The following is a 22,920-nucleotide window of genomic DNA, read 5'->3' as shown; positions in this document are numbered from 1 at the left end:
AATGAGCTTTTATTCTAAATTGTCACTGTAATGGGATGATGGAGAAGTGGATGTGGAACAATATGATTGTGATGTGTGGTTTGGATTATTTTTTGTTTGTTCATATCTTCTTTGTCAGACATGATTTTTAGCAAGGTTGTAGTGTATGCGTGAGGCTTTTCCCTGGTGAACAGTTGGTTTTCGCTGAGAGAAGAGGAGCTGTTCTTGTTTAATCATGATGCAAACCCCTTTGCAGACCTTCTCCCAAACTATCAGAAACTTGTTATACAAATTATGAAGAGGATGAAGAAAGCTTTCTCCTTAAAGAAGTTGCAGCTATCAGTCTCAATTTGACTTGTCTTCTAAGGGACTTCAGAAGCTCTACATTATGTGGTCGAAGAGCAAAAAAATAGTTTTGCTTTATCTTACAGGATGGAACTGACTTGTGGTGATGAGAAACTTTTCAGACCATCCTATATTACTAGTGCTGAGCTGCCTCAAAGAACAGGACCATCAAATGTGGAAGATATTAAAGCAGATCTCTCTGCTGAATTTTCTTTGGCTTCTTCAAGCTCAGACATGAGCCAGGTATGAAAACTTTAATGTTAGCATTCTTTGAGGAGATATATATTTTAAATAAGCTTAGTCCTTTCGTCAGTAAGAATAGTCAGAATTTTACAGAAAAAATGAAAAGCACCTTTAATATGTTTTTAATTTGGAGAAGATACAAAGGATTAGACTAAGTTGTGTGGCACTGCGTTGATACCTTATTGGGTGCATCAGTTTTTTGTGAATGAGGCTAATTGCTAGTTATAGAATGTTTTTGTGGGTTTTATTCTTGATCTTTAGTTCGCCTGAATGTAGAGAGTGTGTGTATATATGCACACATACGTGTTGCAAGTTTATTAATTCTAAGTTATCACAGCAAACTCCTACGAGGGTGTAAGCCCTTGTCAGAACTGTTGTAGTGAATTACTTATGCTACCCATGTCATCAGCCTGTTCAAATTAGCCTGATGAATACGAAACTGCCTTAACACACTAGTTAGCAAACAAAGAATTGAGCCAAATTTCTAACTTGCTTTTTTTTTTTTTTTTTTTAATTTAAGAGGAGCACTTTGGAGTCTAAGGAACACATACAAGTTTGCCTGCGTATTAGGCCATTTACACCATTGGAAAGAGAAAATGAATTTCAGGTGTGACATTTAGTTTAAAATAACTTAAAAGATTGGGGTGGTGGTGGTGTGTTTTTTCTTGTAAGCTGAGATCTTTGTACTCTTTTGACACCTACATTGCTTGTGCTTCCTTTTAATAGGACTGTGTTTCAATTGAAGACTCAACGAGCATCATACTGAAGCCTCCCAAAAATTCTTTGAGTCGACTAAGTGAAAAAACTGCTGGACAGATGATGCAGAAGTTTACTTTTTCACATGTAAATGAACTGTCCTTAAAAGTTTTTTGTTTATTCCTGGAAAAAAGTTGTTTAACTTCTATTTTTCTTCATATTAAAGACTATTGACAGTTTAAAATATATTATTTAAGATTATGTAAATGTAGTTTAAAAAATGATTTAAAAGTCTCTATGATTGTGTAAACAAAACAAAGATGACAGGTGTTTTTTGGTAATGCTTAGGTGTTCGGACCTGAAACAACTCAAGAAGAATTCTTTGAAGGCACCATGAAGCAACCAGTGCAAGATTTCTTAGATGGATGTAATCGTCTTATTTTTACATATGGCGTCACAAATGCTGGGAAAACCTACACATTCAAAGGTATAAGTAAAAATGCATTCTCCTTGAATTAGCTTCATTTTTTTTTTTGAAGTGAGGATTACTTCTAGCAGAAATACAGTGTGTTTCAAAGAGACGGACCTAATGTCAAAATGAATTGGATTTCAAATTTGGTCTGTCTTTTTGAAACACCCTGTATTATAACTCTTTGCTTTATCTAAACTGTAGTCCCTGTATATACCTTGGGTTCTCTTGGATATTAATAAATAGCCCTTGAAAGTCTCCTTCCATAACAAATGTCACTAAACTGTCAGAGTCATTGCCAGAATTCACATAAATATATAGTGATATTCCTTTGTAAGGCTGTAATAATTTCAACCTGGTGTGTGTGACTCTTATTTTTTCCTCCAAACATCTAGAAAGTCAGTGAGGAGAGAGAGTTAGGAAAGTATATAATCTGTATTTCAGGATTTGAAAAGTGAAGGATGAAGCAGTTTTTTAGGAGGGCTCATTCTTTGCTAGCACCTGTTACTTTGTTCAAGTTAAGTTGAATTAAAGTGGCATTATGATAAACAAAAAATGTTCAAGAAGAGATAAGGACACACAAATGTAATGTGGCAGTACTTGAATTTGCTATGTTACTTGGTTACTAGCTTGGTGTGAGTGCCAGCTGGTTTTTACATAGGTTCTGACCTAGGCAATGCAGCTGGTGCTGTAATTGGTAAAAGCCCATCTCTCTCAGGAGTAGGATAAATTCAGAGGCTGGAAGATGATGGTGTGAGAGTCTGAGGCAGGACAGTAGTTTCTATCCCTCTCTTTGCTCCCCTTCTTCTCTCTGTATTAGAAATCAAAGTGAAGTGAACCCTTTTTAAAACTGCATTTGGATTCAGAAAGATCAAGTGTGCACTGAGGCTTTTGTCTCCCTTTTGCCTTTCAGGTGCATAAATAGTATGTGCTGAGAGAAGGGTCTGGGAAAGGAGCAAGTTCTCACAAGACTCCTAGAACTTTTTGTGTAGTTTGTGGAACTACTACAGGACTATGGCTGGGAGATCAGTTGTCAGTTGTACTTCAAGGTTACTTAATTGAGAGGAGAAGTGAAGGCAGCCTAAGAAATGTGACTGAAAAACTGCAAATCTATATTAAATGTCTCTTGACTGTGGTTTGTTTGGGTTTTCTTCAGGCTAAGCTTATGCAGAATACCCCAGCAGGTTTTTTTTGTGTTTTGTGATGGTGTTTATTTTTTTTATTATGATATGCCCCTTACTCTCTAAGAACATGGGCTGTTGCTGAAAGCCAAATACCTCTCAAAACACTCTAACACTCCTGTGACTGTAAGAATACAAAAAACCCCACTGTTTCATGCTGTAAAAAGGCCTCCAAATCTCTCATGTATGCCCTGAGATTAAATTGCTTATCTTTCTGTATTCATTTATCTGTATAACTTGCTCACAGTAATAATTAGTCTTTCTTTGGTATGTTGCTTTCAGGGACAGAAGATGATGTTGGTATTCTTCCAAGGACTATGGATATGTTGTTCAAAAGTATTCAAGGAAAGCTATATACAGCAATGGATCTCAAACCCCATCGGTGTAGAGATTATATAAAGCTGACTAAAGACCAAGTGAGAGAAGAAACTGCTATTAAAAATTCAATACTTCGCCTAACAAAAGAGGTAGAGGAGCACTGCTTTTTATACTGATGGATACAGGGATATTTAGATTGCTTGATATTACCCTGTGTATTTTTTCAGTGGGAAGACACCATCTGTATTTAAGTGTGGCTGTGTCTATTTGCTGTCAGCCAGCTATTCAAAGTAGCAGCAAAGTGAGGAGCAGAGCTGATGAACCCTTTTCTTCTGTGGCTGAGTATTTGATAGGATGTAAACTCTAAGCTTTTCTTTTTTCTGTGGCTTGGGCACCTGATAATTTCTTGTCTTTGGTTACTAGTGCTTAATAAAGACTGAATGCAAATAGCCTCTTCATCTGTGGGGATGCTAGTAGGTCTGTTCTTTTAAATGATTTACTATCTTTCAGAATACTTGGAAAAAATTAATGATTTTGAGGTTGTTCCCCTATTCCAGTTTGGAAAATATCCTCAAAGGAGGCGAATGGTCTTTATTTTTTAACAGATTCCTGTTGAGTAGTCTAGAAATACACTTAAATTTCATGAGTTGCCTGGAATTCTAATGCTGTTCAGTCCAATTACAGTTATAGGGAAATTATATTTCATGTAAACGTACCTTAAATTCTGAAGTGAATAATATAAAAAGAACTGAACATAGGCTAGGAGTTAGAACTAGAAAGAGATTACTGTGCTTTTTTATCTTTAACAAAAAGGATTAAGCATCTCCCAAGTGCTATGCTAGGTTATAATGGTGTTCTGGCTGTTGTGGGATGAAATATATTTGTTAACTCATGGATTAAAAAAATAAATAAATCAAGTTATTAATAGTTAACTGGACTTTTCCAGTCTGGAAAGCAGGTGGCAGCAAAATTCTTTAAGACTTCACTTCAAAAGCACAGGCATATGTTAAATCTAGCTCTAGCAGTCTTTATGGATTTCAGAAAACTCCATCACATTTGTGTTTGAATACACATATATGTCCTCCCTAGTTTCAAAAACTCTGGCTATAACAAAAATAATTCAGGTCATAAATTTGATAGCAAAGTTTGCATCTACTTCAACAGAGACAGATTTGGGTAGGTGTTTCACATGTGTAAACATTAAATGTAAAAGGTTTGATTATGTGAATATTTAAATTTCAGAAATCACTTCACGGAACCCCAGCTTTACATGAGAGATACTTGTGACAAAATATTGAAAGAAAAGAAAAAAAAAAGCCCAACTCAAACTACATCTTTTTTTGGGGTTTTTGTGTTGTGTTTTTTTTTTTTTTTTGTAATACAGTTTTCTTCTCTTCAGCATACTGGTTTTGGCAATGAGTTGCATTTTTTTTTTTTGCAGTTCTGTGCCTAAAATAAAATTTTTAAAAAGCCCTAACACTGAGAATGGAGTGTATGTCTATGAAACCTCATAAACTTTAGCTGTAGGGGTTTATGTTGCCCACCACCACCCCCCTTTTTTTTTTCTTTTTCTTTTTAAGAGCTCAGAGGAAGATATTTTTCCTTTTCTTTTGAAAACTGAGACTTTATTTTTACTATGAAAGGCTTCCACAGCCTGTATCATGAAGCAGTTAATTACTCACTTGGTTTTTTAAGTGGATGAGTGTTCTATGTTTACCTCTGTTTCTGAGGGTTGACCTGGTAAACTGTAAGATATTGAATCCTGGTTTACCAGATACCAGTAATAAAAAAAAAAAAAATCTGGTCTCTCTGGATTCAGTAGGTTAAGAGTAATGTGTAAACGGTTACTGGACTCCTGCAAATAATCCTGTTAAATCACCCTGTTTCTGTATGGGCTCCCACCACTCTATTTTTCTGTGGCTTGCTTTTTTTCTGGTTCAGCAAGCTGAAATGCTATATACTGTGATAGGGCTTGATGTAATAAAAGTGTCAGGAATGAATGTCAAGGTAAGAACAGCCCTTCCAACAGAACTGTACAGGTGCATTGAACTAGTCATGATGTGTAGCCAGGAACTTTGTACTGGCATATTGCAACTATGCTGTATTCCTATCTAGTAGGACAACAGAGCTGTTACAAAAGTAACTGGTGCTGTACTGGTGGAGTACTGTCAACAAAATATCTTAAATTCTCTCTTCTCTTTTGCAGGTAGACCATCAAAATAGCTTTGACAACAATGAACCAGTTGATTATAAGGGTATGTTTTACATTAAGCAATTGCAATCAAAGCTGGCAAAGATGCTTTCTGAAGGTCAATAACTGACTTCTGGCCTATGTTAATAATAAAATGACTTCTTGGCATTTTTATATGCTTGTGAATTGGATAGCGAGCAAGTTATCTGGGCAGAAAACACAAGGATAAAGTGGTTAGAAGAATCCCTGAACAGGCATTAAATGAGATGGAACTGTAGCAAGGAAAAGTAGTACTACTTATGCTCTGGGTCCTAGTGATATCCTGACAGGCTTTTGGAGTACCTATATGGAATCAGTTAAACCTAATTCTAACATTTAAAAACTACCTAAGTAATAGGTTCACTTTAAAAAGTTAGAATGAAGTTTACTTGTCAGTTTAATTCTGTTTTCTGAAGACATTGAGGAGATTTGAATAATCCAAGCTGTACATGTTTGATAGAATTTGCAAGTGGAAAAGGAAGTGATAGAGTAGGTGTCTCTTGTGAATATGTAGGTTAAGCACATGACTCCCAGATACTTAAGAAAAGGGGGGGGAAATGTCAGTGTTTTGTGTTTTTGTTTTTGTTTTTTTTTGTTTAGTGTGTTTTTTAGAAGGCTATTCTGATATCAGTTTTTGGCTGTTAATTTTTTAAATTGAATTCACTTTACTAGGCCTATATTAACTTGTAATGTTTTGTACTTGGCAGGTGTGGAAGAACTCTTAAATGACCTGGAACAATCTAGCACAACTGTGGAAAACTATGTTAAGTTTTCTGTTTGGATTTCATTTTTTGAGATTTACAATGAATGTTTTTATGATCTTCTGATTCCTACATCAAATTACAAGAAGAGAAAAACACTACGTCTTGCTCAAGATGTTAAGGGATGTTCTTATTTAAAAGGTGATTAGAATACATTGCAAATTGCCAAACGTGTAACTTGAAAATTCAGTCTTTCTCTAATAATGTCTCTTCCTAGATTAGAAAACTCCTAACTGCATTCACTGTGGCGGTAGAAGTGTCTATGTTAAGTACGAAAGGCAACAATCTATGTACATAGAAGTATCTGTACTTTTAATAGTGTTTTCTCTTTATTCTTGACTATGACTCTTAAAAGCCTGTATGTACTCCACTGCCTTGATATTTCTTTGAATTGGAGAAATAGTGAAAACAATTGATAAATTTATTAGTAATTTTTTTCCATTTTCTTAAAAAAGATACTCCAGAAATTCTTGACTATAGTTATAATTAGCTCAACAGTTTGTTGGTTTGTTGTTGTTGTTGTTGTTTTTGTGTTGGTTTTTTTTTTTTTTTTTTAGTATTTTAAGTAGAGAAGCAGACTTCTGAGCATATGTGAGGAAGTTCAGTCTGACTACAAATTACATTTTACAGTACTCTTGTTTGATCAAACCTGTGATGTAATTTGATTTGCGTTGGGAAGGGTGGGGAGTTAACAGAGTTCAAAAATAACAGTTCAGTGTTTGTTTCTGGTCATGGAAAAAATAGAATTTGAAACCTGTTTGCTTTGTTACAGGTTCTTTGTACTATCAAGACACCAATTCTAGATTAAAGGCTTTTTTTGCAGGTGTTTGTCCTGCTGCTTTTATCTTTCATATGCCAGGCTATAGATTAAAAAACCCAGCTCCTTAATTTCTTCAAACACTAGAAAATGTGTGAAGTATGAAATAGTCTGCTTTGAACTATGTTTCAACATAATCTTTTTTTATAAATCTTGGAAATGTAAGGCATACATGATGTTATTGAGGCATACCAGTTAATGATTTTCCTGGTCACAGCTAGTATTTTTGCTAGTTACAATTTTGGTGACCTCTAGTTCAAGAGGCCATAATGTTTATCTTATAAGTTTACTCTAGTACATACCAAGATGACATATAATTGTCATATTGCAGACAAAATTTTCTTCACTGATCTTTTTCAGGTGATGGCCCTGAAATATGTCCATAGTTTCCCCCTCCCTCAAGGTTGTAGCCTAAAAAAGAGAAGCTGTCCAGGTAGAATTCTGTCTTGATGACTATGAATGTAGGGCTTTCATACTTATAATAGACCCTACCTTTTGGCTTTTCAGTGTTTAGTCTAAGGTTTCTCACTTAATTTGGGTGGAATGTATTTTTGTGTGCTAATAGAATGAAATGATGCAATATACTTGTCCTTCCTTTCCCAGGAAAGGAAGAATCTTGATCTTAGTTGTCATCATATAAGTTCTGTCTGAAGTAGGCTTAGTAAAACATTCGTGTGTCTCAAGTAAATGTATTATTTGTGGTGTGCATACATTATCCCCTAATACCTCCTTTCTTTTTTGATAATGCTATTTACAAGATTATCATGTTTGTTCTTCCTAAAGATCTGCAGTGGGTTCAGATTTGTGATTCTAAAGAAGCTTTCAAACTTTTAGAACTGGGATTGAAACACCAGAGTACTGCAAGCACAAAACTGAATACTTCCTCCAGCAGAAGGTGAGAAACCATTTGAGTAACATTGGGCATAGAATGGTGTGTGTGAGGAATAAGGAACCAAAATGTGTCTTGTGGCTTTTAGGAGGATAAAAGGCCTTAACAAGGTCTGGATAACTAGGTTTCAGTTTTGGCATTTTGTAGCAGTAATGTGTCCCAATGTTTCGAGCCATAAGGATTAAATATTTCAATAAGATGAACATAGACAAAAACTAACAGCATTTTATCAAATACTCTGCTTCAAGCAAATGGACTTATCTTTATACTATTGAAATGTCTGAGGAAAAAAAGCAAAAGTAGTGCTACATAAATATACCTTTAAAAGCTTGTTTCTGATGGAATGTATGCTTAGATATGTTGATAGGTTCAACAATGTTTTGAAAAGATGTTGTGGAGGCCAAATATATTTTGAAAGTATTGGTCTACTTTACTACTATGCTGATTTTTTTAAATCTCTCCTCTTAGTCACAGCATATTCACAGTTAAGATACTGAAAATTGAAGATTCAGGAGTACAACGAGTGACCCGAGTCAATGAGTAAGTTCAAAGCAGAGTCACTCTATTCTTTTGTGATTATGTTGTCTATTATCTTCCATGTTGGTGTACTAGTACTGCACCATGTAACCTAGTGCTCCCTGGTAGAGCCTCATGTGCATGTGGTGGTTTCCCCATGTTCTACACTCATACAATACTTGGCCATCTGCCTCAAGCCATCAGGCTGCAACACTGTTCTGTATCTTGTCCCCTCTTCTTAGCACACAGTTCTGCTAGCCTGCTATAACTGTGAACTCATCTAAGCCCTCAGAAGGAAGAGAACGGGGAGGAAAATTAGGAAGCATGTGGGGAAGGGTTTGGGAGGAAGTAGTGTGAAATTTGATAGAGGAGACAACATTGGAAAGGGTAAAAGGGTTCACGCAGATGAAGACCAAGAAATTCTTCCTCTAAGAAAAGTGATCATTTTAAAAAGTGAATAACTTGTGCGTGTTCTAAGGTAAATAAACAGAATTTTCCTTACCTGCTTTCAGACTGTCAATGTGTGACCTTGCTGGTTCGGAAAGATATACCAAGACCCGCAATGAAGGTGACAGATTGAAAGAGAGTGGAAATATAAACACCTCTCTTCTGATTCTCCGCAAGTGTATTAATGCACTCAAGAGCTGTCAACAGGCCAAGTAAGTTCTTTTATGAATTGCAAACTGGTTGTAGTTTTTAGGCATTGCCTACAGTGTTTCAAAGTTATTGTTTAATATACACAACGCTAGTACTAAGGTTTTGGTAGAAAAGATGTACAGACTTGTAAATTCTATACTGTAAAGTCTTGTTATACCAAAGTTATATTCAGTTTTCTTTGCTTTGCTCTTTAAATCAATCAAATTCTAACACCCTTTAAATATACTGTCATAGATACTAGCAAATGAACTTTCTTCTTCTGCGCTTAGTTTTTCAAACAAACTTTGGAATAAGTTCAAAACCTCACTCTTACTAGTGTCATAGTAAGGGTCAAATTTTCAGCCTTTTATTACACCTTTGTGAACTAACTAAATTTTCATTCTAATGTAACATTTTTCATCAGCAGGCTATTGCTGTGCTATTATAACTGTGTGCTCTTTGATAAAATTTGCCTGTTTTTCCTAAATCTTGTCGCAACTTTAACACTCTCCTCCTGATCTAGCTAACCACATACAAAAGCAAGCCTTCCCACTGTTTATGCCCCAGTTCAAGTATCTAAATAACAGTGAAATAATAAGAAAAGCTAGCTGTCTAAAACCAGTACAATATATAGCCACAGCTGGATGTATCTGTCCAGGAACTGCTTTCCCCACAGGTTCTCATTTGAAGATCTGTTTCTGTCCGAGAAGTTAAATGAACTCTGTCTGCTGATTGATATGCCCAGATGTGCTTTGCCAAATTCACTTACCGTGTAACACTGATCCTGACAGCCTATTCAAGGTCTGTCACAACTTAAGATGATGAAGCTTTGCTCGCTTGTGTTCCTGATTAATCCTATTTTTTTTTTTTTAATTTACAGTCTTTTTATCTTCCTGTTCTTTCCAGATAGAAAGAGCACATTAAAACTAGCAGCTGCTTACAGGGCTGTTAATGTATTCACAATGTCTTTTTCTGATCCTAATAACTTGGAATTTTAACAATATAGTAGAAATGTTCTGAGGCATGATCTCTTGAAGCGTTAATAGATGCCCCTTGCAAGTTGAATAGGAAGGAGTAACTTTCTTAAAATTATTCTTGTTTATCAGTCCTGCAGCAAAGCTACTTATGAGCTGTATATGTATTCTGGTAGGAATCTTGCTGAGTTCTGTAGCATTTCCATATAACTGAATAGCCATCATGTGCCTGAAATGCAAGCGACCTATTCAGTGGCAGGTGCATGTTTAGTCATGTTTTATGAATTCTTGTAAAATTTCCTATAAGCATCAAAAACTAAATCACTAGCTTTTAAATTCAAGGGCACAACTTCTGATTCAGGAAATGCCAAACTGCTGGGAGATTAGGGAAACAGTTGTGAAAGTTATCTCCATGTGTTTTGTTTACACTCATTTTCTTGCTTAGGCACTTGCTTTTGTCCATTCTCAGAAGCAGGATATACTGAGTGAGAGATCTCTGGTAATGTTGGATACTGCATGCCTAGAACTAGATACATCCTTTTCATGAATATGGAAAGGAAGAGAGAGATGGGATATAGTTCAGTGTAGCATAAGGCTATGTGACCTACCCTAGGCTAAATGTTGAATGGGCTTTTGGTCTAAGTGCTCTCATCAGACATAATGATAAAGCAGCAGCAGTCACAACAGCCATGCAATCTCTTCACAAACAGCTGTGTCTAGTCCAAAACAATTTAAATTGATTTAAAGACTACTGCTTTTGTAAATACTTTTAACTCTTCAGGCTGGATTGCATTTACACTAACCAGAAATTATCAAACTTCTGGTCATCTGTTCTTTTGTCTTTAAAGGTTGCAGCAGCACATATCCTTTCGGGAAAGTAAGTTAACTCATTTTCTTCAAGGATTCTTCACTGGAAAGGGGAAGGTATACATGATAGTAAACATAAGCCAATGTGCTTCAGCATATGATGAAACACTCAATGTGCTAAAGTTCTCAGCAATTGCACAAAAGGTAAGTGTGTTGTAGTTTGTTGGTGACTAGTACTTCTGAATTGCATTTGAAGAGCAGGTTCTCTCACTTCTAAGAATATGAATTTAGTTACTGGATTTTTCTGTCTCATTGCAGTAATATTTTCTAGTTGTTCCTGGTCAGGCTTTATTTTGTTGTAAAGCTTTTAAAATGGCTTTAGTAGACTGACTTTTTTTCTTTGGACTGTGGGAGTGGGAGCATCTCCTACTGAAAATCTATAGTTCCTATAAAATGTCTAGCCTAAAAAGACACTTGCTGTATTTGGAAGAAATTTCTCAAGATCTAGGGAGATTTTTTCCTCTGTGCTTGTAACATGCTGACACCCCGGAGCAATTCTAGCTGTCCAATAAAATACTGCTATCTTAATTTGGAATATTGCTCACCTGGAATATTGACAAAAATAGGTTGAGCACCAAAGAGTTTGAAAGGTCATCTCTATGTCCTTAGAGGCTTCACTGGGAATGTGGAGGTGAAGCAGAATGAGTAGAAGTACAGTGATATAACCCTGGTGAGGCTGGAAGATGAAAGTATTGAGGATCAGTGCTCCAACCTTAATGGAAGCAATAGGGAACTTCTGTTGACAGTTAGGTATGTTCAAATGACAGGAGACCCTTTAGTGTCGGCTCATCTCCTCAGGTTAAGTACAATACCAGAAGTAGTAGAGTGTAAGGGTGATTCAGCTGTTCAAGGATGAATTTGTAGGATGACACTCGTGTAACCCAACTGGAAACTCCAGGTATAAGAAATACAGAAATTTGTTGGTGCATGATGTGGTGGCTCTCTTGTAGGTTGTCAAGCTAGTGGAAGCTGGTGTTCCTGGGATCAAAAGAAGGGTTAGACTAAAGTGACTCTTTTGTACTCTAGCTGGAAATTGGTCTAAATAGTGACTCTGAACAGAGAGGATAGGTGACTGTGGCAATACTACGCTCAGGAGGGCTACAGGAAAGTGCAACAGGTATCTCTTGGAAGTACCAGTAGAGGTATAAAAAATACTGATGTTCTTTATTTTCTGAGTAGGTTTTAGTTATGGACACATCTATTCTTCCTCAAGATCAGTCATTTGGACAGAAATCAGCAAGAGAATCATCATTACTTAGTGACACTAAAATGCAGGTCCCAAGGAAAACAGCTACTGTCTTATGGGACAGAAGCCTAGAAGATGTGATTGAAGCTGATGATGAGATGGAGGAACAACATAATATGTCAAAAGAAGAAGTAGCGCAGACAGATGAAGAGAGAGTTCTTATTGGAAAACAAGACTATATGGTATGTGCCAGGACTACTTTAAGAATTAGTGTAGCATGGAGTCTTGAAGCAAGGTATTTTCCTAGTTTCTCTCACCTCTCAACTATCTTCTTTTTTTTCTGATCACCCTCATTCTACCTAAATCCAGTGTTAAGAACTAACAGTGGGATTACTTATGACTAAGTGCCTATTGTGGGAAAACTCTGAAATAAGTGTCTAAATACATACAGAACAGTAAGAATTGCAGATTCGGCTTTCTCTCCTTTTGGTGACCTATGGTCAATGCACAGTGAGTATTACTTGTTTTTTAGCAATACAGGAAGCTGTTCCTTTGTATTCCATGCATAAGAAAACTCTGAAAACAGTTCAAGGAACAGCAATTTCAGTTACTTCTAGGAAAGACAAGGAAGGGGTAACAGAGGACTAGAGACTGTTTTGTGGAAGTTTCATTGATAGTGTCCCAGAAATGAACATCTGGGAAAAAAGCCAGCCAAATCCTGTGGAGCTTAAGCCTGTTTTTTAAGGCAACTTCAAGAATTCTTGTAATAAACTTAATATTCTTTGCAAATGCCTGCTCTGTGCAAACTTATAAATTGCTGTGTTAGTACCAAAAAGATATTTCAATCTACTCATGAATCCTCCTGTTTTTGAATAAGCTAATAAAAGAACTGGAAGAATTTTGCAAGCTGGAAGAATAAAGTATAATTGTAGTGTTTGAGGAATGCGAAAAAAAATCTCACTTCTGGGAAACGATTTCTTTATGAAAAACTTAATACTAATGGTAATTCTAGGCGCTGCTAAGTCTCCTAGAAGAGCTGAAAAACAAACTTATTACTGAAAAGAAGAATAAGATACTGCTGGAACTAAAAATTCGTGAAGAAGTGACACAAGAATTTACCCACTATTTTGCTAAGCGGGAAAAAGATTTTGAGTAAGTTAGCTTTAAGTGGTTTTAAAGTTACTGGTTTATAAAAATGAAAGTAAATTAACTTATTTCTTAAACCTGTCTCTTGGCTGTAAGAGACCACATTCTTCTGCTAGACTTATTGCCTTTTTTAATAGATCAATTTGTTTGGATTATGATTTCAGGAAAAATACTGTATAGGAAAGGCCTTGTTTTTTTGGGGGCGGATAGGGGTGTAACCTGTAAACAGTGTTTGTTCCTGTAGAGCTCTGCCTAAGAGAAGAGCTTTGATAGGATGTCTACAGAAAGAGTACACTTGCACATTCTTTAGTTAACACAGTTATATTCCAAACAGGTGTTCTGGCTCAAGAAGCTTGGGAAAAAATATTTGTAGTTAAATGCTGTCCATAATCGGCATATATATTTGTGTTCCCCTCCATTTTCAGAGGAGTGAGTGGGGGGGAAATATACTTCTGTTTTGGTGTAGCAACACTGTTTTCTGTGTTGTTTTATCGTGCCAATTTTTTTTTTTTTTTTTAAAGTATGTTTATAGGCAACTGTACTAATAACTTCTTAGCAGTTCATGCTGGCTAGCTTGTTGCTGACATATTTTTCCTACTATAGAGAGTACCTCTCTCAAGAGCGAGAACTCCTTGAAGAAAATTCTGATAGGCGTCTGGAAATCTACAAGGAACTTGTAAATGGTTATACTGAAAATACATATGAAGAAGATAAATTAAAGGATCAGCCTTGCAGTGAACAAGCTGGACCTCTGGTATTTTTATCTGCCTTCAATAACATTCCTTTTATTAACTACCTGTTAGGGTGGTGATATGTCTCAAGGGTTAGAAGGATGGCTTCAAGGAATTGCAAGCTGTGTAACTGTATCCACAGCAAGATGTGTTTATCACATTTAATAGGAGTAGTTGCTGAACCTCGGGTATACATTGAGGAATCTTTGGGGTTTTCTGCACTTCTGCAACACAAAGTAAAAATTACTATATTCAAAGAAACTGGGGGAAAAGCTGTTGTTATGGTATAAACACTGTTGCATTAAATGTCTATTTAAAGTATTTGAAGCTGACTTCTTAGGCCTCGTATATGGGCTGTACTGGTCCTAGAGACTTTTTCTTTCTTAAGGCTATTGAAGCTACAATTGAAGCAATGAGAATTGTGTATACACTTAAGCCATATCTAGACTCTTAAACTGAGGCCAGCTCTTGTGAGTGTGGAAACCTTTGTTTTTAGAAAACGAAGATGAAAGATATAAAGTCATTGTTTTGTTTACAACTTAATTTGACCACAAACTTACTTCACTTCACAAACTTTTACAGATACGTGAAAACTTCAGATGTTATTAAATGCTATAAAAATAAAATGGCTATTGATACTGGAGACTTGTGTGTGAAGGTAGACAAATTGATGATCAAATTGCATATGAACCCACAACATGACTTTGAAGCCAGAATTAACTGTACTTATTTGTTTGAATTCATAATGGTCTTCCAATTTTTCTGTAGAAGTAATGACTATTGTGTAATTTGCTATTTCTAAATGGATATAAATTATCTTTCAGGATGAAAAACATAGCATAAGGCCAGGCACCTACATTGATCTTGAAGGCATTATTGATTCTCTGCACAATGATGTCACTGATATCAAAAAGCAAGCAGAAGAAGCACACAGGTACATTGTGTCCCTAGATGAACCACAGAAGGCTATAGGTTGGCTTGAAAAACAACTGGGAAAAACTACCACTGAACTAACTAAGACCAAAGAAGAGCTGATAAAGAAAACCGATGAACTATTCAAAACTGAAGAACAACTGACTCAGAAAACCAAAGGTAAGCTGGGTGTATGCGTGATGTGAAAGACAGAAAAAAGAAATTACTGACTGCTGTAAAATAGAAATAAGAAGAAGTCAACATGAAAAAAAATCAATTTATTCAAAAGCTATGGGGTACTGTTTAGTGCTGGAGTTAGGTTAGGTTTGGACTCGATGATCCTGAGGGTCTCTTGCAACTGAAATGATTTTATGAGATACCAGTAGATCTGGAAAAATGGATTAGTGAGTGAACTATGTAATAGCTGTTTATTTGATGCAAGTTTCTTTTCCTGTTACAGACTTTGAAATGCAGATGATTAAATTGGATGAGTCTGCTGAGCAGCTTAAAGAAGCAACTGAGGTAACTTTGTCAAGGAAAAACTTGTGCGGAATTACTTGCTTTAATACAAAAATCGAGTAGTTTAAAATGATACTATAGTATACTTATAGCAATTTTTATATCAAGTATAGCTTAACTGGTCTTGCTTCTAAATGCATGCTATAGCTTAACACTGACTGAACTATTTTTTTTTTTCCCAAGAAAATGAATACACAGAATAAAAGGATTCAAGAACTAATGAACATTGTGGAGCAAAAAGAGGATGTTATTACAAGACTACAAGATTTGATATCCCATTTAGAAGAAACAATAAAAGACTATGTAAGTCTTAAATATCTCAAGTTTCTTTATTCAGAACCCTAAATATATGCTTATGATGGACTTAACTACTTGGAAAGTTGAAAGTTTCTATAAGTAATTGCTCTTTGCTTGAAATGGTAGCACATGAAGTTGGCACTGAAACTAAAGTTACAGTAAAATGTGTGGTGAGGTGTTTGTGAAAAATGGGACTTTTGGAACCAGTGATCTGGAGTTATTAGTGGTGGATTGTAGATGAAATTGCAGAGCCATTCTGAAGAAAACAAACAAACCTCAAATTGGAAGAATTTAAGCAGTGGGAATAGAGGGATTATGTCACTGTCTGTTTATTTTTGCCTGAATGGAAGAGGAGGAAAGGAGGTTTTGCTGCAGTAAAGAGTCAGATTTAATTGAAGTTAGAAGTTAATAATACGAGAAGGACAGTGATTGCATAAATTGGCAACAAAAATCAGGGTGTTCCACCCACCACTACCATGCACAAACACTTTCAAAGGAAAAGCAATAATATGAATGTATTGAGTAGAGTTTGAACTAAGAGAGGATGTGATTAATAAAGCTTGCAACTTACTAGTCTGCTGCTAGCTGCTGAATGCCAGAAGACTAGCTGGGCTAAATGTCTATGGGTTAAAAAAAAAAAAAAGTAGGTAGGGGGTTTTGTTGAGCCTGATGTCTGGTAACATGAAGTAGTTCTGATAACATTTTAAAAGAAACTTAGTCAGCACTCTGATCCATTTCTCTCTTCCACTGTAAATGTAAGGTTTTGACTCCTGGAGCAACTTAGCGTTCGTACTATTGAAAAGCTCTGAGAGCGATAAGTTGTGATGACTGCTTCCTATTACTGCTTCTTCCAAGGGCAAGGCTTCAACTCTGTCCTGTGTTTCTGTGAGATTGTGTGTCATGAAACTTAAAACATGACCAAAAGCCTCAAATCTGCTCTATAGATTTTTTTTTTTTCTAATGATTTACTGAGAGATGAGAAGTTGGTCCTTGGCAACCAGCATGGCTTGCCAGTTGTGTTGTCCTGCAAGTAAAGAAACTTTGTTCTCAGTGAAATATATAGCCTAAAGTATGTATGACAGAACTGACTAGGCTTTCAAGTTGCATTAGGCCTGTCATAATAAAAATGATATGTGGCTTTGCTGAAGGTAGTTAAAACTCCCAACTCTACCAACGATAACAAGAAAGTGACAAACTTGTAGTGCTGATCATCTGCCCTTTGAACGAATTGGGAATTTGATAAACTCTTTTGACACTGGAAATTGTCTTCAGCTGGTAAACAAACTCCTCTTACAGGAAGTCTTGCATTTTTTTAGTTTCCTACTCTTGTTCTGTTTTCTGTACAGTGCAAAGCATTGTGCTTATTAGTATCTGAAGGTGTACCTGTTTTTGGTTTAAGTAACTCATCTGTAACTGACTTGTTTCTCTGATAATCCCTATATGTATTACCCAGATAATTTTGTAAAAGTATTTGCATATAGGAGATTACTAAACTTTTTAAGTGCTCACTTTGTAGAACTTCAAAGTAATTAATCTTATTTTAACATAGGACAACACTCTAACTACCATTAAAAGACAATTGGCAGAAAAGAACTATAACAAAGTGACTGAAAGCAGCCAATTCAAGGATTGTGACAAAACTGTACTGGAAGTGGGAAGAAAACGTTGCTTTGAAAATAAGACTACCGTGGAAGAAGAACCACCTACAAAGAAAGGTACAATTTCTACCATCCCTCAACACGGGGTCTTCCAAAAAAACTTGATTACTATACCAGAACAAAAGCAAAAAGCTGTCAAGCGTAAACATGGTATGGGGAGAAAATCCACTATGTTAAACTGTAAACGGAAGTAACTTATGTAAATATCATCTGTTTTGCAGAAGGTCCTATACTGTTCACTCCTAAATGCTTAAAATAAAAGTTTTTAGTCTCTTTCTGCTGCTTTTTCTCACCTGTTAATGTACTTGCAGACTCAGATGTAGTTCTTAAGCAATGTCTTAACTGTTCTTTTTGTACTAAATTTGCTGTTGCTGGACTTCTGGGAAAGTAGTGTCTCCTGGTCCAGTTTTAAAAAAAATTATCTAAGCAAGTGTCAACAGCATTAATAACTTGCTGATTGTTCAATCATACAGTATGTGCTGTGAAACTTGGACTTTCCTTCTGTATGCATGTTGTGAACACACCAGCTCTGGTCAAGGGGACAGTGCTGGCAAAGGAGAAAAGCTTTCAATTTAAATGGAAGTAAAATTGTTTGAAGTCCAAAGCTGACATATTTGTGTGGCTCTCACACTTGCACTTCCAGTCTTTTTGTTTTCCTTGCTTTATCTGTGAGCTTACCAGTCTTAGAATGAGGTGAATAAACAAGCTGCATTTGAAGACATTCAAGGATAAGGGTGAAACTTAAAAGGACACAACTACTTGTTATCCATTTCATTAGAATCCATTTATCACTGAGATTGAGCTATATGGGACCAACTTCAGCACACAGCTAGGCTTCAGTTTCTCATAGAACTGTGGAAAGCATACATGAAAGGAGAAAGTAAGTCTTCCTTTTGTGTCCCTTACTTTCTTGCCTTCCTTCTGCAGAACAGGTGCAAATGAGAATATCTTCCAGGCATTGTTCGGGTGAGGGTGGGGTAGAAAAAGAGGAATAAGATTAAAAAATGGGGAGCAGAAATTATTTATCTCCACGAAGAAGAATAAAACGTGTTAAAAGGAGACTTGTCAAATTTACGTGATCACAGAAAACTAGGACACAGGTGGTGAATAAACAATGCTGGACTGTCATCACATTATGCAGTGAAAGAACTAAGGAACACTCAATCCAATAGAAGATGAGTTTCACTTTATGGAACAAAGCACTTCATAGAGAGGGTAGTGAACTTCTAATATTTGCTGCACTGGAAGGTGGGAGAGACAGATAATTCTCATATTCCAGGAGTGGTTCAATAAGCTAACAGCCAACAGGTTGATACATAAACACTAGAAGAGTTAAGCAGGGATGTATTGTCTTGCATTCCTCTAATATTCCCTATTGTTTTATGTCAGGAAAGATCTGTAGGAAGTGGTTGGGCCTACCAACAATAGCAAAAAGGTTGTCAGATATTAGGTGGGTCTAGCAATGGTGTGTGTGATCCCTTAGGGCATTTCTGATGTTTGTACAACTTGTTCAAATAAATATTATTGGAAGCCTGTCATAAGAGAAGCTTCTTTCTCAGCACCAGACACATGGCTCATTTGTCTCTACCATCTTTGGTTGGGATGAATATTGAGTCCTAGCATGACTGTTTGGTGGTGCCACCTATATAAAAGTTACAGGAAGAGGGTGGAAAATGAAGTTGATGCAGACTCCTTTATATGCTAGATAGTAGTAGGTTTGTTTATAATCTCACGACTGAAGCTTGTTTAAACAAAACAAAAATAGAAAAGTGATAGCTCTTCTCAAAGACGAAATTACAGTTGCAATTAATGTCAACACTGAGGATTGTTTTTTTTCTGTTGTGAAGAACAGGCTATTTGCTCATGTTCTAGTTTAGAAAGCAATTGAAAAAAGAAGAGAGGAAGGTCCCAAACACTAAATGGAAAAACTTGTGCTGGATTTTTAGCTTCATTTTTAACCGAAGGGAATATTGAGTATGAACAAAACTTTTTGGAAAAGTATACGATACTGTTGCTCTTCTAAATGTAGAATTGGTGATTGCTGGCTGTATTAAAGATATTATTTAACCAGTGAAGGTGGAAACTAGATGTAACTGTGGATGTTATCTAGCTCATAGGTATTTCTACGTATTAATAGAACTAGCTAGATTTTTCTACTAGTGGTACAGAGTAGAAGGCTGGGATACAGCCATGGTAAAGTGTTCTTTAAGGCTCCTGAATGCCTCTTGCTAGAAAGTACGCCTAGAAGCACAAGAGGCACTTATTGCATGTTAAACTGCTCAGAGGGCTTTAACTACAAGATTTCAAAATGCCGTAAGATATGAGAGTGTGGCTTTCAGATAGTGACCATTTTCCTTATAGCAATTGCTATTTGGTATTACTAGTGACTTGTACTATTGGTTTGAATAAAACTGAGCTGTATGGATGTGGGTTTTTTTAGGAGATACGAAGGAGAGTTGGGAAGATGACTTTCTAGACGAAAAGAGAACTGAATATGTGAAAACAAATACTTCTGAGAACTATGCAGAAATACTAACACTGAAGGAAAGAGTTGAAACCTTGGAAGGTCAGCTAGCTGCACTTGAAGAACAATGCAGAAGAGAAAAAAACAAAAATGAAGAGTTCAGTGAGCAAATAACAAACCTGCATCTCAAGCTCTCTACTTCTGAAGAAAGGGCCTCTGACTTAAGTCAAGAACTTCAGCAGTGTCAAACTGACTACCAGGAGATTGTTTCTGAATTGGACAAACAGAAAACTATAAACAGGGAGCAAGAAGAAAAGATTATTCAGCTAAATAATGAAGTAGAAGGTGCTGAACAAAATCTAATTGATAAAGTGTCACAAATTAAAACAATGCAGTCCAAAGTAAATGAGTTGTATAGATGTCACTTAGAGTCTTATGCTATGGATATTGATTTAGTTAATCTAAAGGATTCCTTAAACTCTCAAAAAGATGAACCAGACAGAGCTCAAGTGAGTCCTGCATGTGTGCAGTCCCAAACTGCATCTACAGCAGATCTGAGACGGGAAAGCTCCTTTCATTGTAGTGTTGAAAGCATGTGGGAAGAATGCAAAAGTATTGTTAAGGATTCTTTACAAAAAGGTCAGCAGATTCGAGAACTACTTCAACAAGTTGAAGACTTAAAGAAGGAACTTGGTGACACTAAGAACTGTAACAATCAACTAAAAATAAAATTAAATGAGATTGCAAATCAAGATCGTCAGTCTGTAAAGGAAAAAGAACTTCTGAATCAGTTACAAGAGCAAATCCAGAAGAAAACCCAGGATTTTGAAAGACAGGCTGCAGAAGATCACAGAATAATTGCAGAATTTGAGGAAGAAGTTACCAGATATAAGGGAAAAATAAGAAAGCTTGAATGCCTCTTGGAGACTTTCAGAGCTAAAGATGACAACATAACAAAGTTAGAAGTAGTAATTAAAGAAAAAGAATCTATTATTTTAAATCTAGAAGGTAATATAGTATCTCTGCAAGAGGAAAATGCTAATTCAGACAAAAAGCTGAAAGAATTAAATGATCAAGAAGCCAGTCTGAAGGAGGAAGTTGTGCAGTTAATGAACAGCTTGGAGAACATGAAACACTCTCTTAAGGAGAAGGAGAAAAAGGAGGATGAGCAAATACAATCCATAAAACTGTAAGTAAATAATGAGATGTCATAGCCCATTGAGAATAGACTCAAAATTACTTTCTGGGAACATCAGTTTATTTTGACATAACACATTTGCATGTTTTTCTATTTCATTAGTAAAACTGCTTATCTAAGTTTTAATACACTACTTGACTTTCATATTTGCATATTCTCTTGGCTATGTTTTTCTCACCTGTTTGTATTTTCCTTCAAAAATATAGATCTATATCATTAGCAATTATTGTAGGTGGAAAAAGGAGCATGCAAGGAAATGAAGAATTATTTGGGGATTTCTAATAATTTTATGTTGCGTAGCCTTTCTGAAGGAAATGGCGTAATTTAATGTTCTATCCTGTAACTTGCATAAAAGTAGGCAATGTTTTATTTGAAAAGGACTGAATGGTAAAAAGGAAAAAAAGAACCTCAAGGAGGAAACAGTAGACAGCCAGTTTTGATAACGGCTATTTTAGGTGAACAGAGTCTACTATAAGAACTTGAAGGAATAAAGGGTCTAGGAGAGTAGAACTTCCCCAGCCCTTTCTATTTTTTTTTAACTTTTAAAAAATAAGAGAATAAATGTGTCTGAGAGATTGTTTGCTATATGGTAAGGGAATTACAATAATGTAAACATAGCTTTAATTTGTTATGTAGCCCTTCTTCTGATAAGAGTTTCTTTAGTGCCATGTCAGTGGCTGCCAGCATATATTCTAAAGTACCATTTAGCATGAAGGTCTGGGGATCGCTGACCCTGTGCTTGTAAAGCTTTGAAAGCTTTACCTTTTGTGTTGGCCTTGTTTTGTGTTGTCAATTATAGAATCTAAAAAACCTTCTATTGGTTTGTTTTAAAGTAAAAATCCAAGATGTCTTACTGTAAACTTTTAAAATAAATATGACCATTTAAAAGTAAACCTGTCAAACTTCTTAATTACTTTGTAGCACTTGTAACAGCAGTACTTCGTGCTGTGTTATTGTTTTCTTTATTTTCTTTTGGTTTTAATTTATTTTGATCTTTACAAGGTCTGGGATGTAGATATTGAGTTTAAACTCACCTTATTCCTTTTGTTACCCTGTAAGGACATGCAATAATAATAATATTAGTTGCGCTAATGTGCTTTAAAAAAAATATTCCAGTGTTCAGAAGTGAATCTAAGCAGTTTGTTACTTCAGGATCATATAATAAGAAGCTGAAATCCAGAAGTACCATTCTGAAGCTTGTAATTGATCTGATAGATCTGAAGTTCAACTTATGAATAAAACCAGCAGTCAAGCCTGAGTTAATGTGTAAAAGCTGATTCTTTGAGATGTGTAATACTAATGTTATTTATGTCTCTAATTTCTAACACAAGGCTACGTAAAGATCTTTCTGAGAGCTCTGCCCTTGTACAGAGTTTGAAAAAAGATTTGCAGAGGAAAGACGAAGAATATACAGATTTGAATGAGAAATTTTCTGATGCCAAGAAACAAATTCAGCAAGTAGAAAAAGAGGTTGGTAACTATAGGCCAAATGTTTCTTCTACAAGTTTATGCTTGTGATTCTGTCGTTAAAACCTATTTTCACCAATCTCAAGCTATGAATATTAAAAGTGATTAATAATAAAGCTCTTTTGAATGATACATTTCGAGTAACAGTGAATCTTAAGTTACACTGCCAATGAAAATGTAAACTAAAAATAAGACTGGATGTCAAAACATGGATTAGTACAGATATTGAAGGAGGGAAGTAAATTTTATTAATACACTTGAAAAAGACTTGTGAAACTTATGACTAATCTAGTTATGGAGAAGGACTTAGGAATCTTCATAACAATACAGTGCCGTATGTTTTTATTTGTGCTGAATCCAAAGCCTCAGATTTCATACTTATGGAAAATGCTGATCTCTGGTTGGAAGAGATGGATTAACC

At 35.8% G+C, this 22,920-nt stretch overlaps 1 protein-coding gene across 1 annotated transcript in view; it reads left to right on the top strand.

Annotated features, from left to right (window-relative positions):
- Nucleotides 1–22,920, top strand: part of KIF20B (kinesin family member 20B) — a 40,843-nt gene that overhangs the window by 2,097 nt on the left and 15,826 nt on the right. The window contains exons 2-21 of the mRNA XM_082052968.1: nucleotides 411–567; nucleotides 1,088–1,174; nucleotides 1,294–1,410; nucleotides 1,612–1,750; nucleotides 3,196–3,380; nucleotides 5,438–5,486; nucleotides 6,169–6,363; nucleotides 7,823–7,934; nucleotides 8,397–8,468; nucleotides 8,957–9,103; nucleotides 10,903–11,065; nucleotides 12,101–12,349; nucleotides 13,120–13,259; nucleotides 13,857–14,007; nucleotides 14,809–15,076; nucleotides 15,357–15,418; nucleotides 15,599–15,718; nucleotides 17,262–17,427; nucleotides 19,811–21,023; nucleotides 22,364–22,502. Of these exons, the coding sequence (XP_081909094.1) occupies nucleotides 412–567; nucleotides 1,088–1,174; nucleotides 1,294–1,410; nucleotides 1,612–1,750; nucleotides 3,196–3,380; nucleotides 5,438–5,486; nucleotides 6,169–6,363; nucleotides 7,823–7,934; nucleotides 8,397–8,468; nucleotides 8,957–9,103; nucleotides 10,903–11,065; nucleotides 12,101–12,349; nucleotides 13,120–13,259; nucleotides 13,857–14,007; nucleotides 14,809–15,076; nucleotides 15,357–15,418; nucleotides 15,599–15,718; nucleotides 17,262–17,427; nucleotides 19,811–21,023; nucleotides 22,364–22,502 (3,930 nt within the window). The 5' untranslated portion in view covers nucleotide 411. The remainder of the gene's footprint in view (nucleotides 1–410; nucleotides 568–1,087; nucleotides 1,175–1,293; nucleotides 1,411–1,611; nucleotides 1,751–3,195; nucleotides 3,381–5,437; nucleotides 5,487–6,168; nucleotides 6,364–7,822; nucleotides 7,935–8,396; nucleotides 8,469–8,956; nucleotides 9,104–10,902; nucleotides 11,066–12,100; nucleotides 12,350–13,119; nucleotides 13,260–13,856; nucleotides 14,008–14,808; nucleotides 15,077–15,356; nucleotides 15,419–15,598; nucleotides 15,719–17,261; nucleotides 17,428–19,810; nucleotides 21,024–22,363; nucleotides 22,503–22,920) is intronic.

Source organism: Streptopelia decaocto, assembly GCF_964273445.1.
Source record: "Streptopelia decaocto genome assembly, chromosome: 5".
Lineage (NCBI taxonomy): Eukaryota > Metazoa > Chordata > Aves > Columbiformes > Columbidae > Streptopelia > Streptopelia decaocto.
Note: the sequence above shows the minus strand (reverse complement) of the source record. Positions and strands in the feature narration are given on the sequence as shown.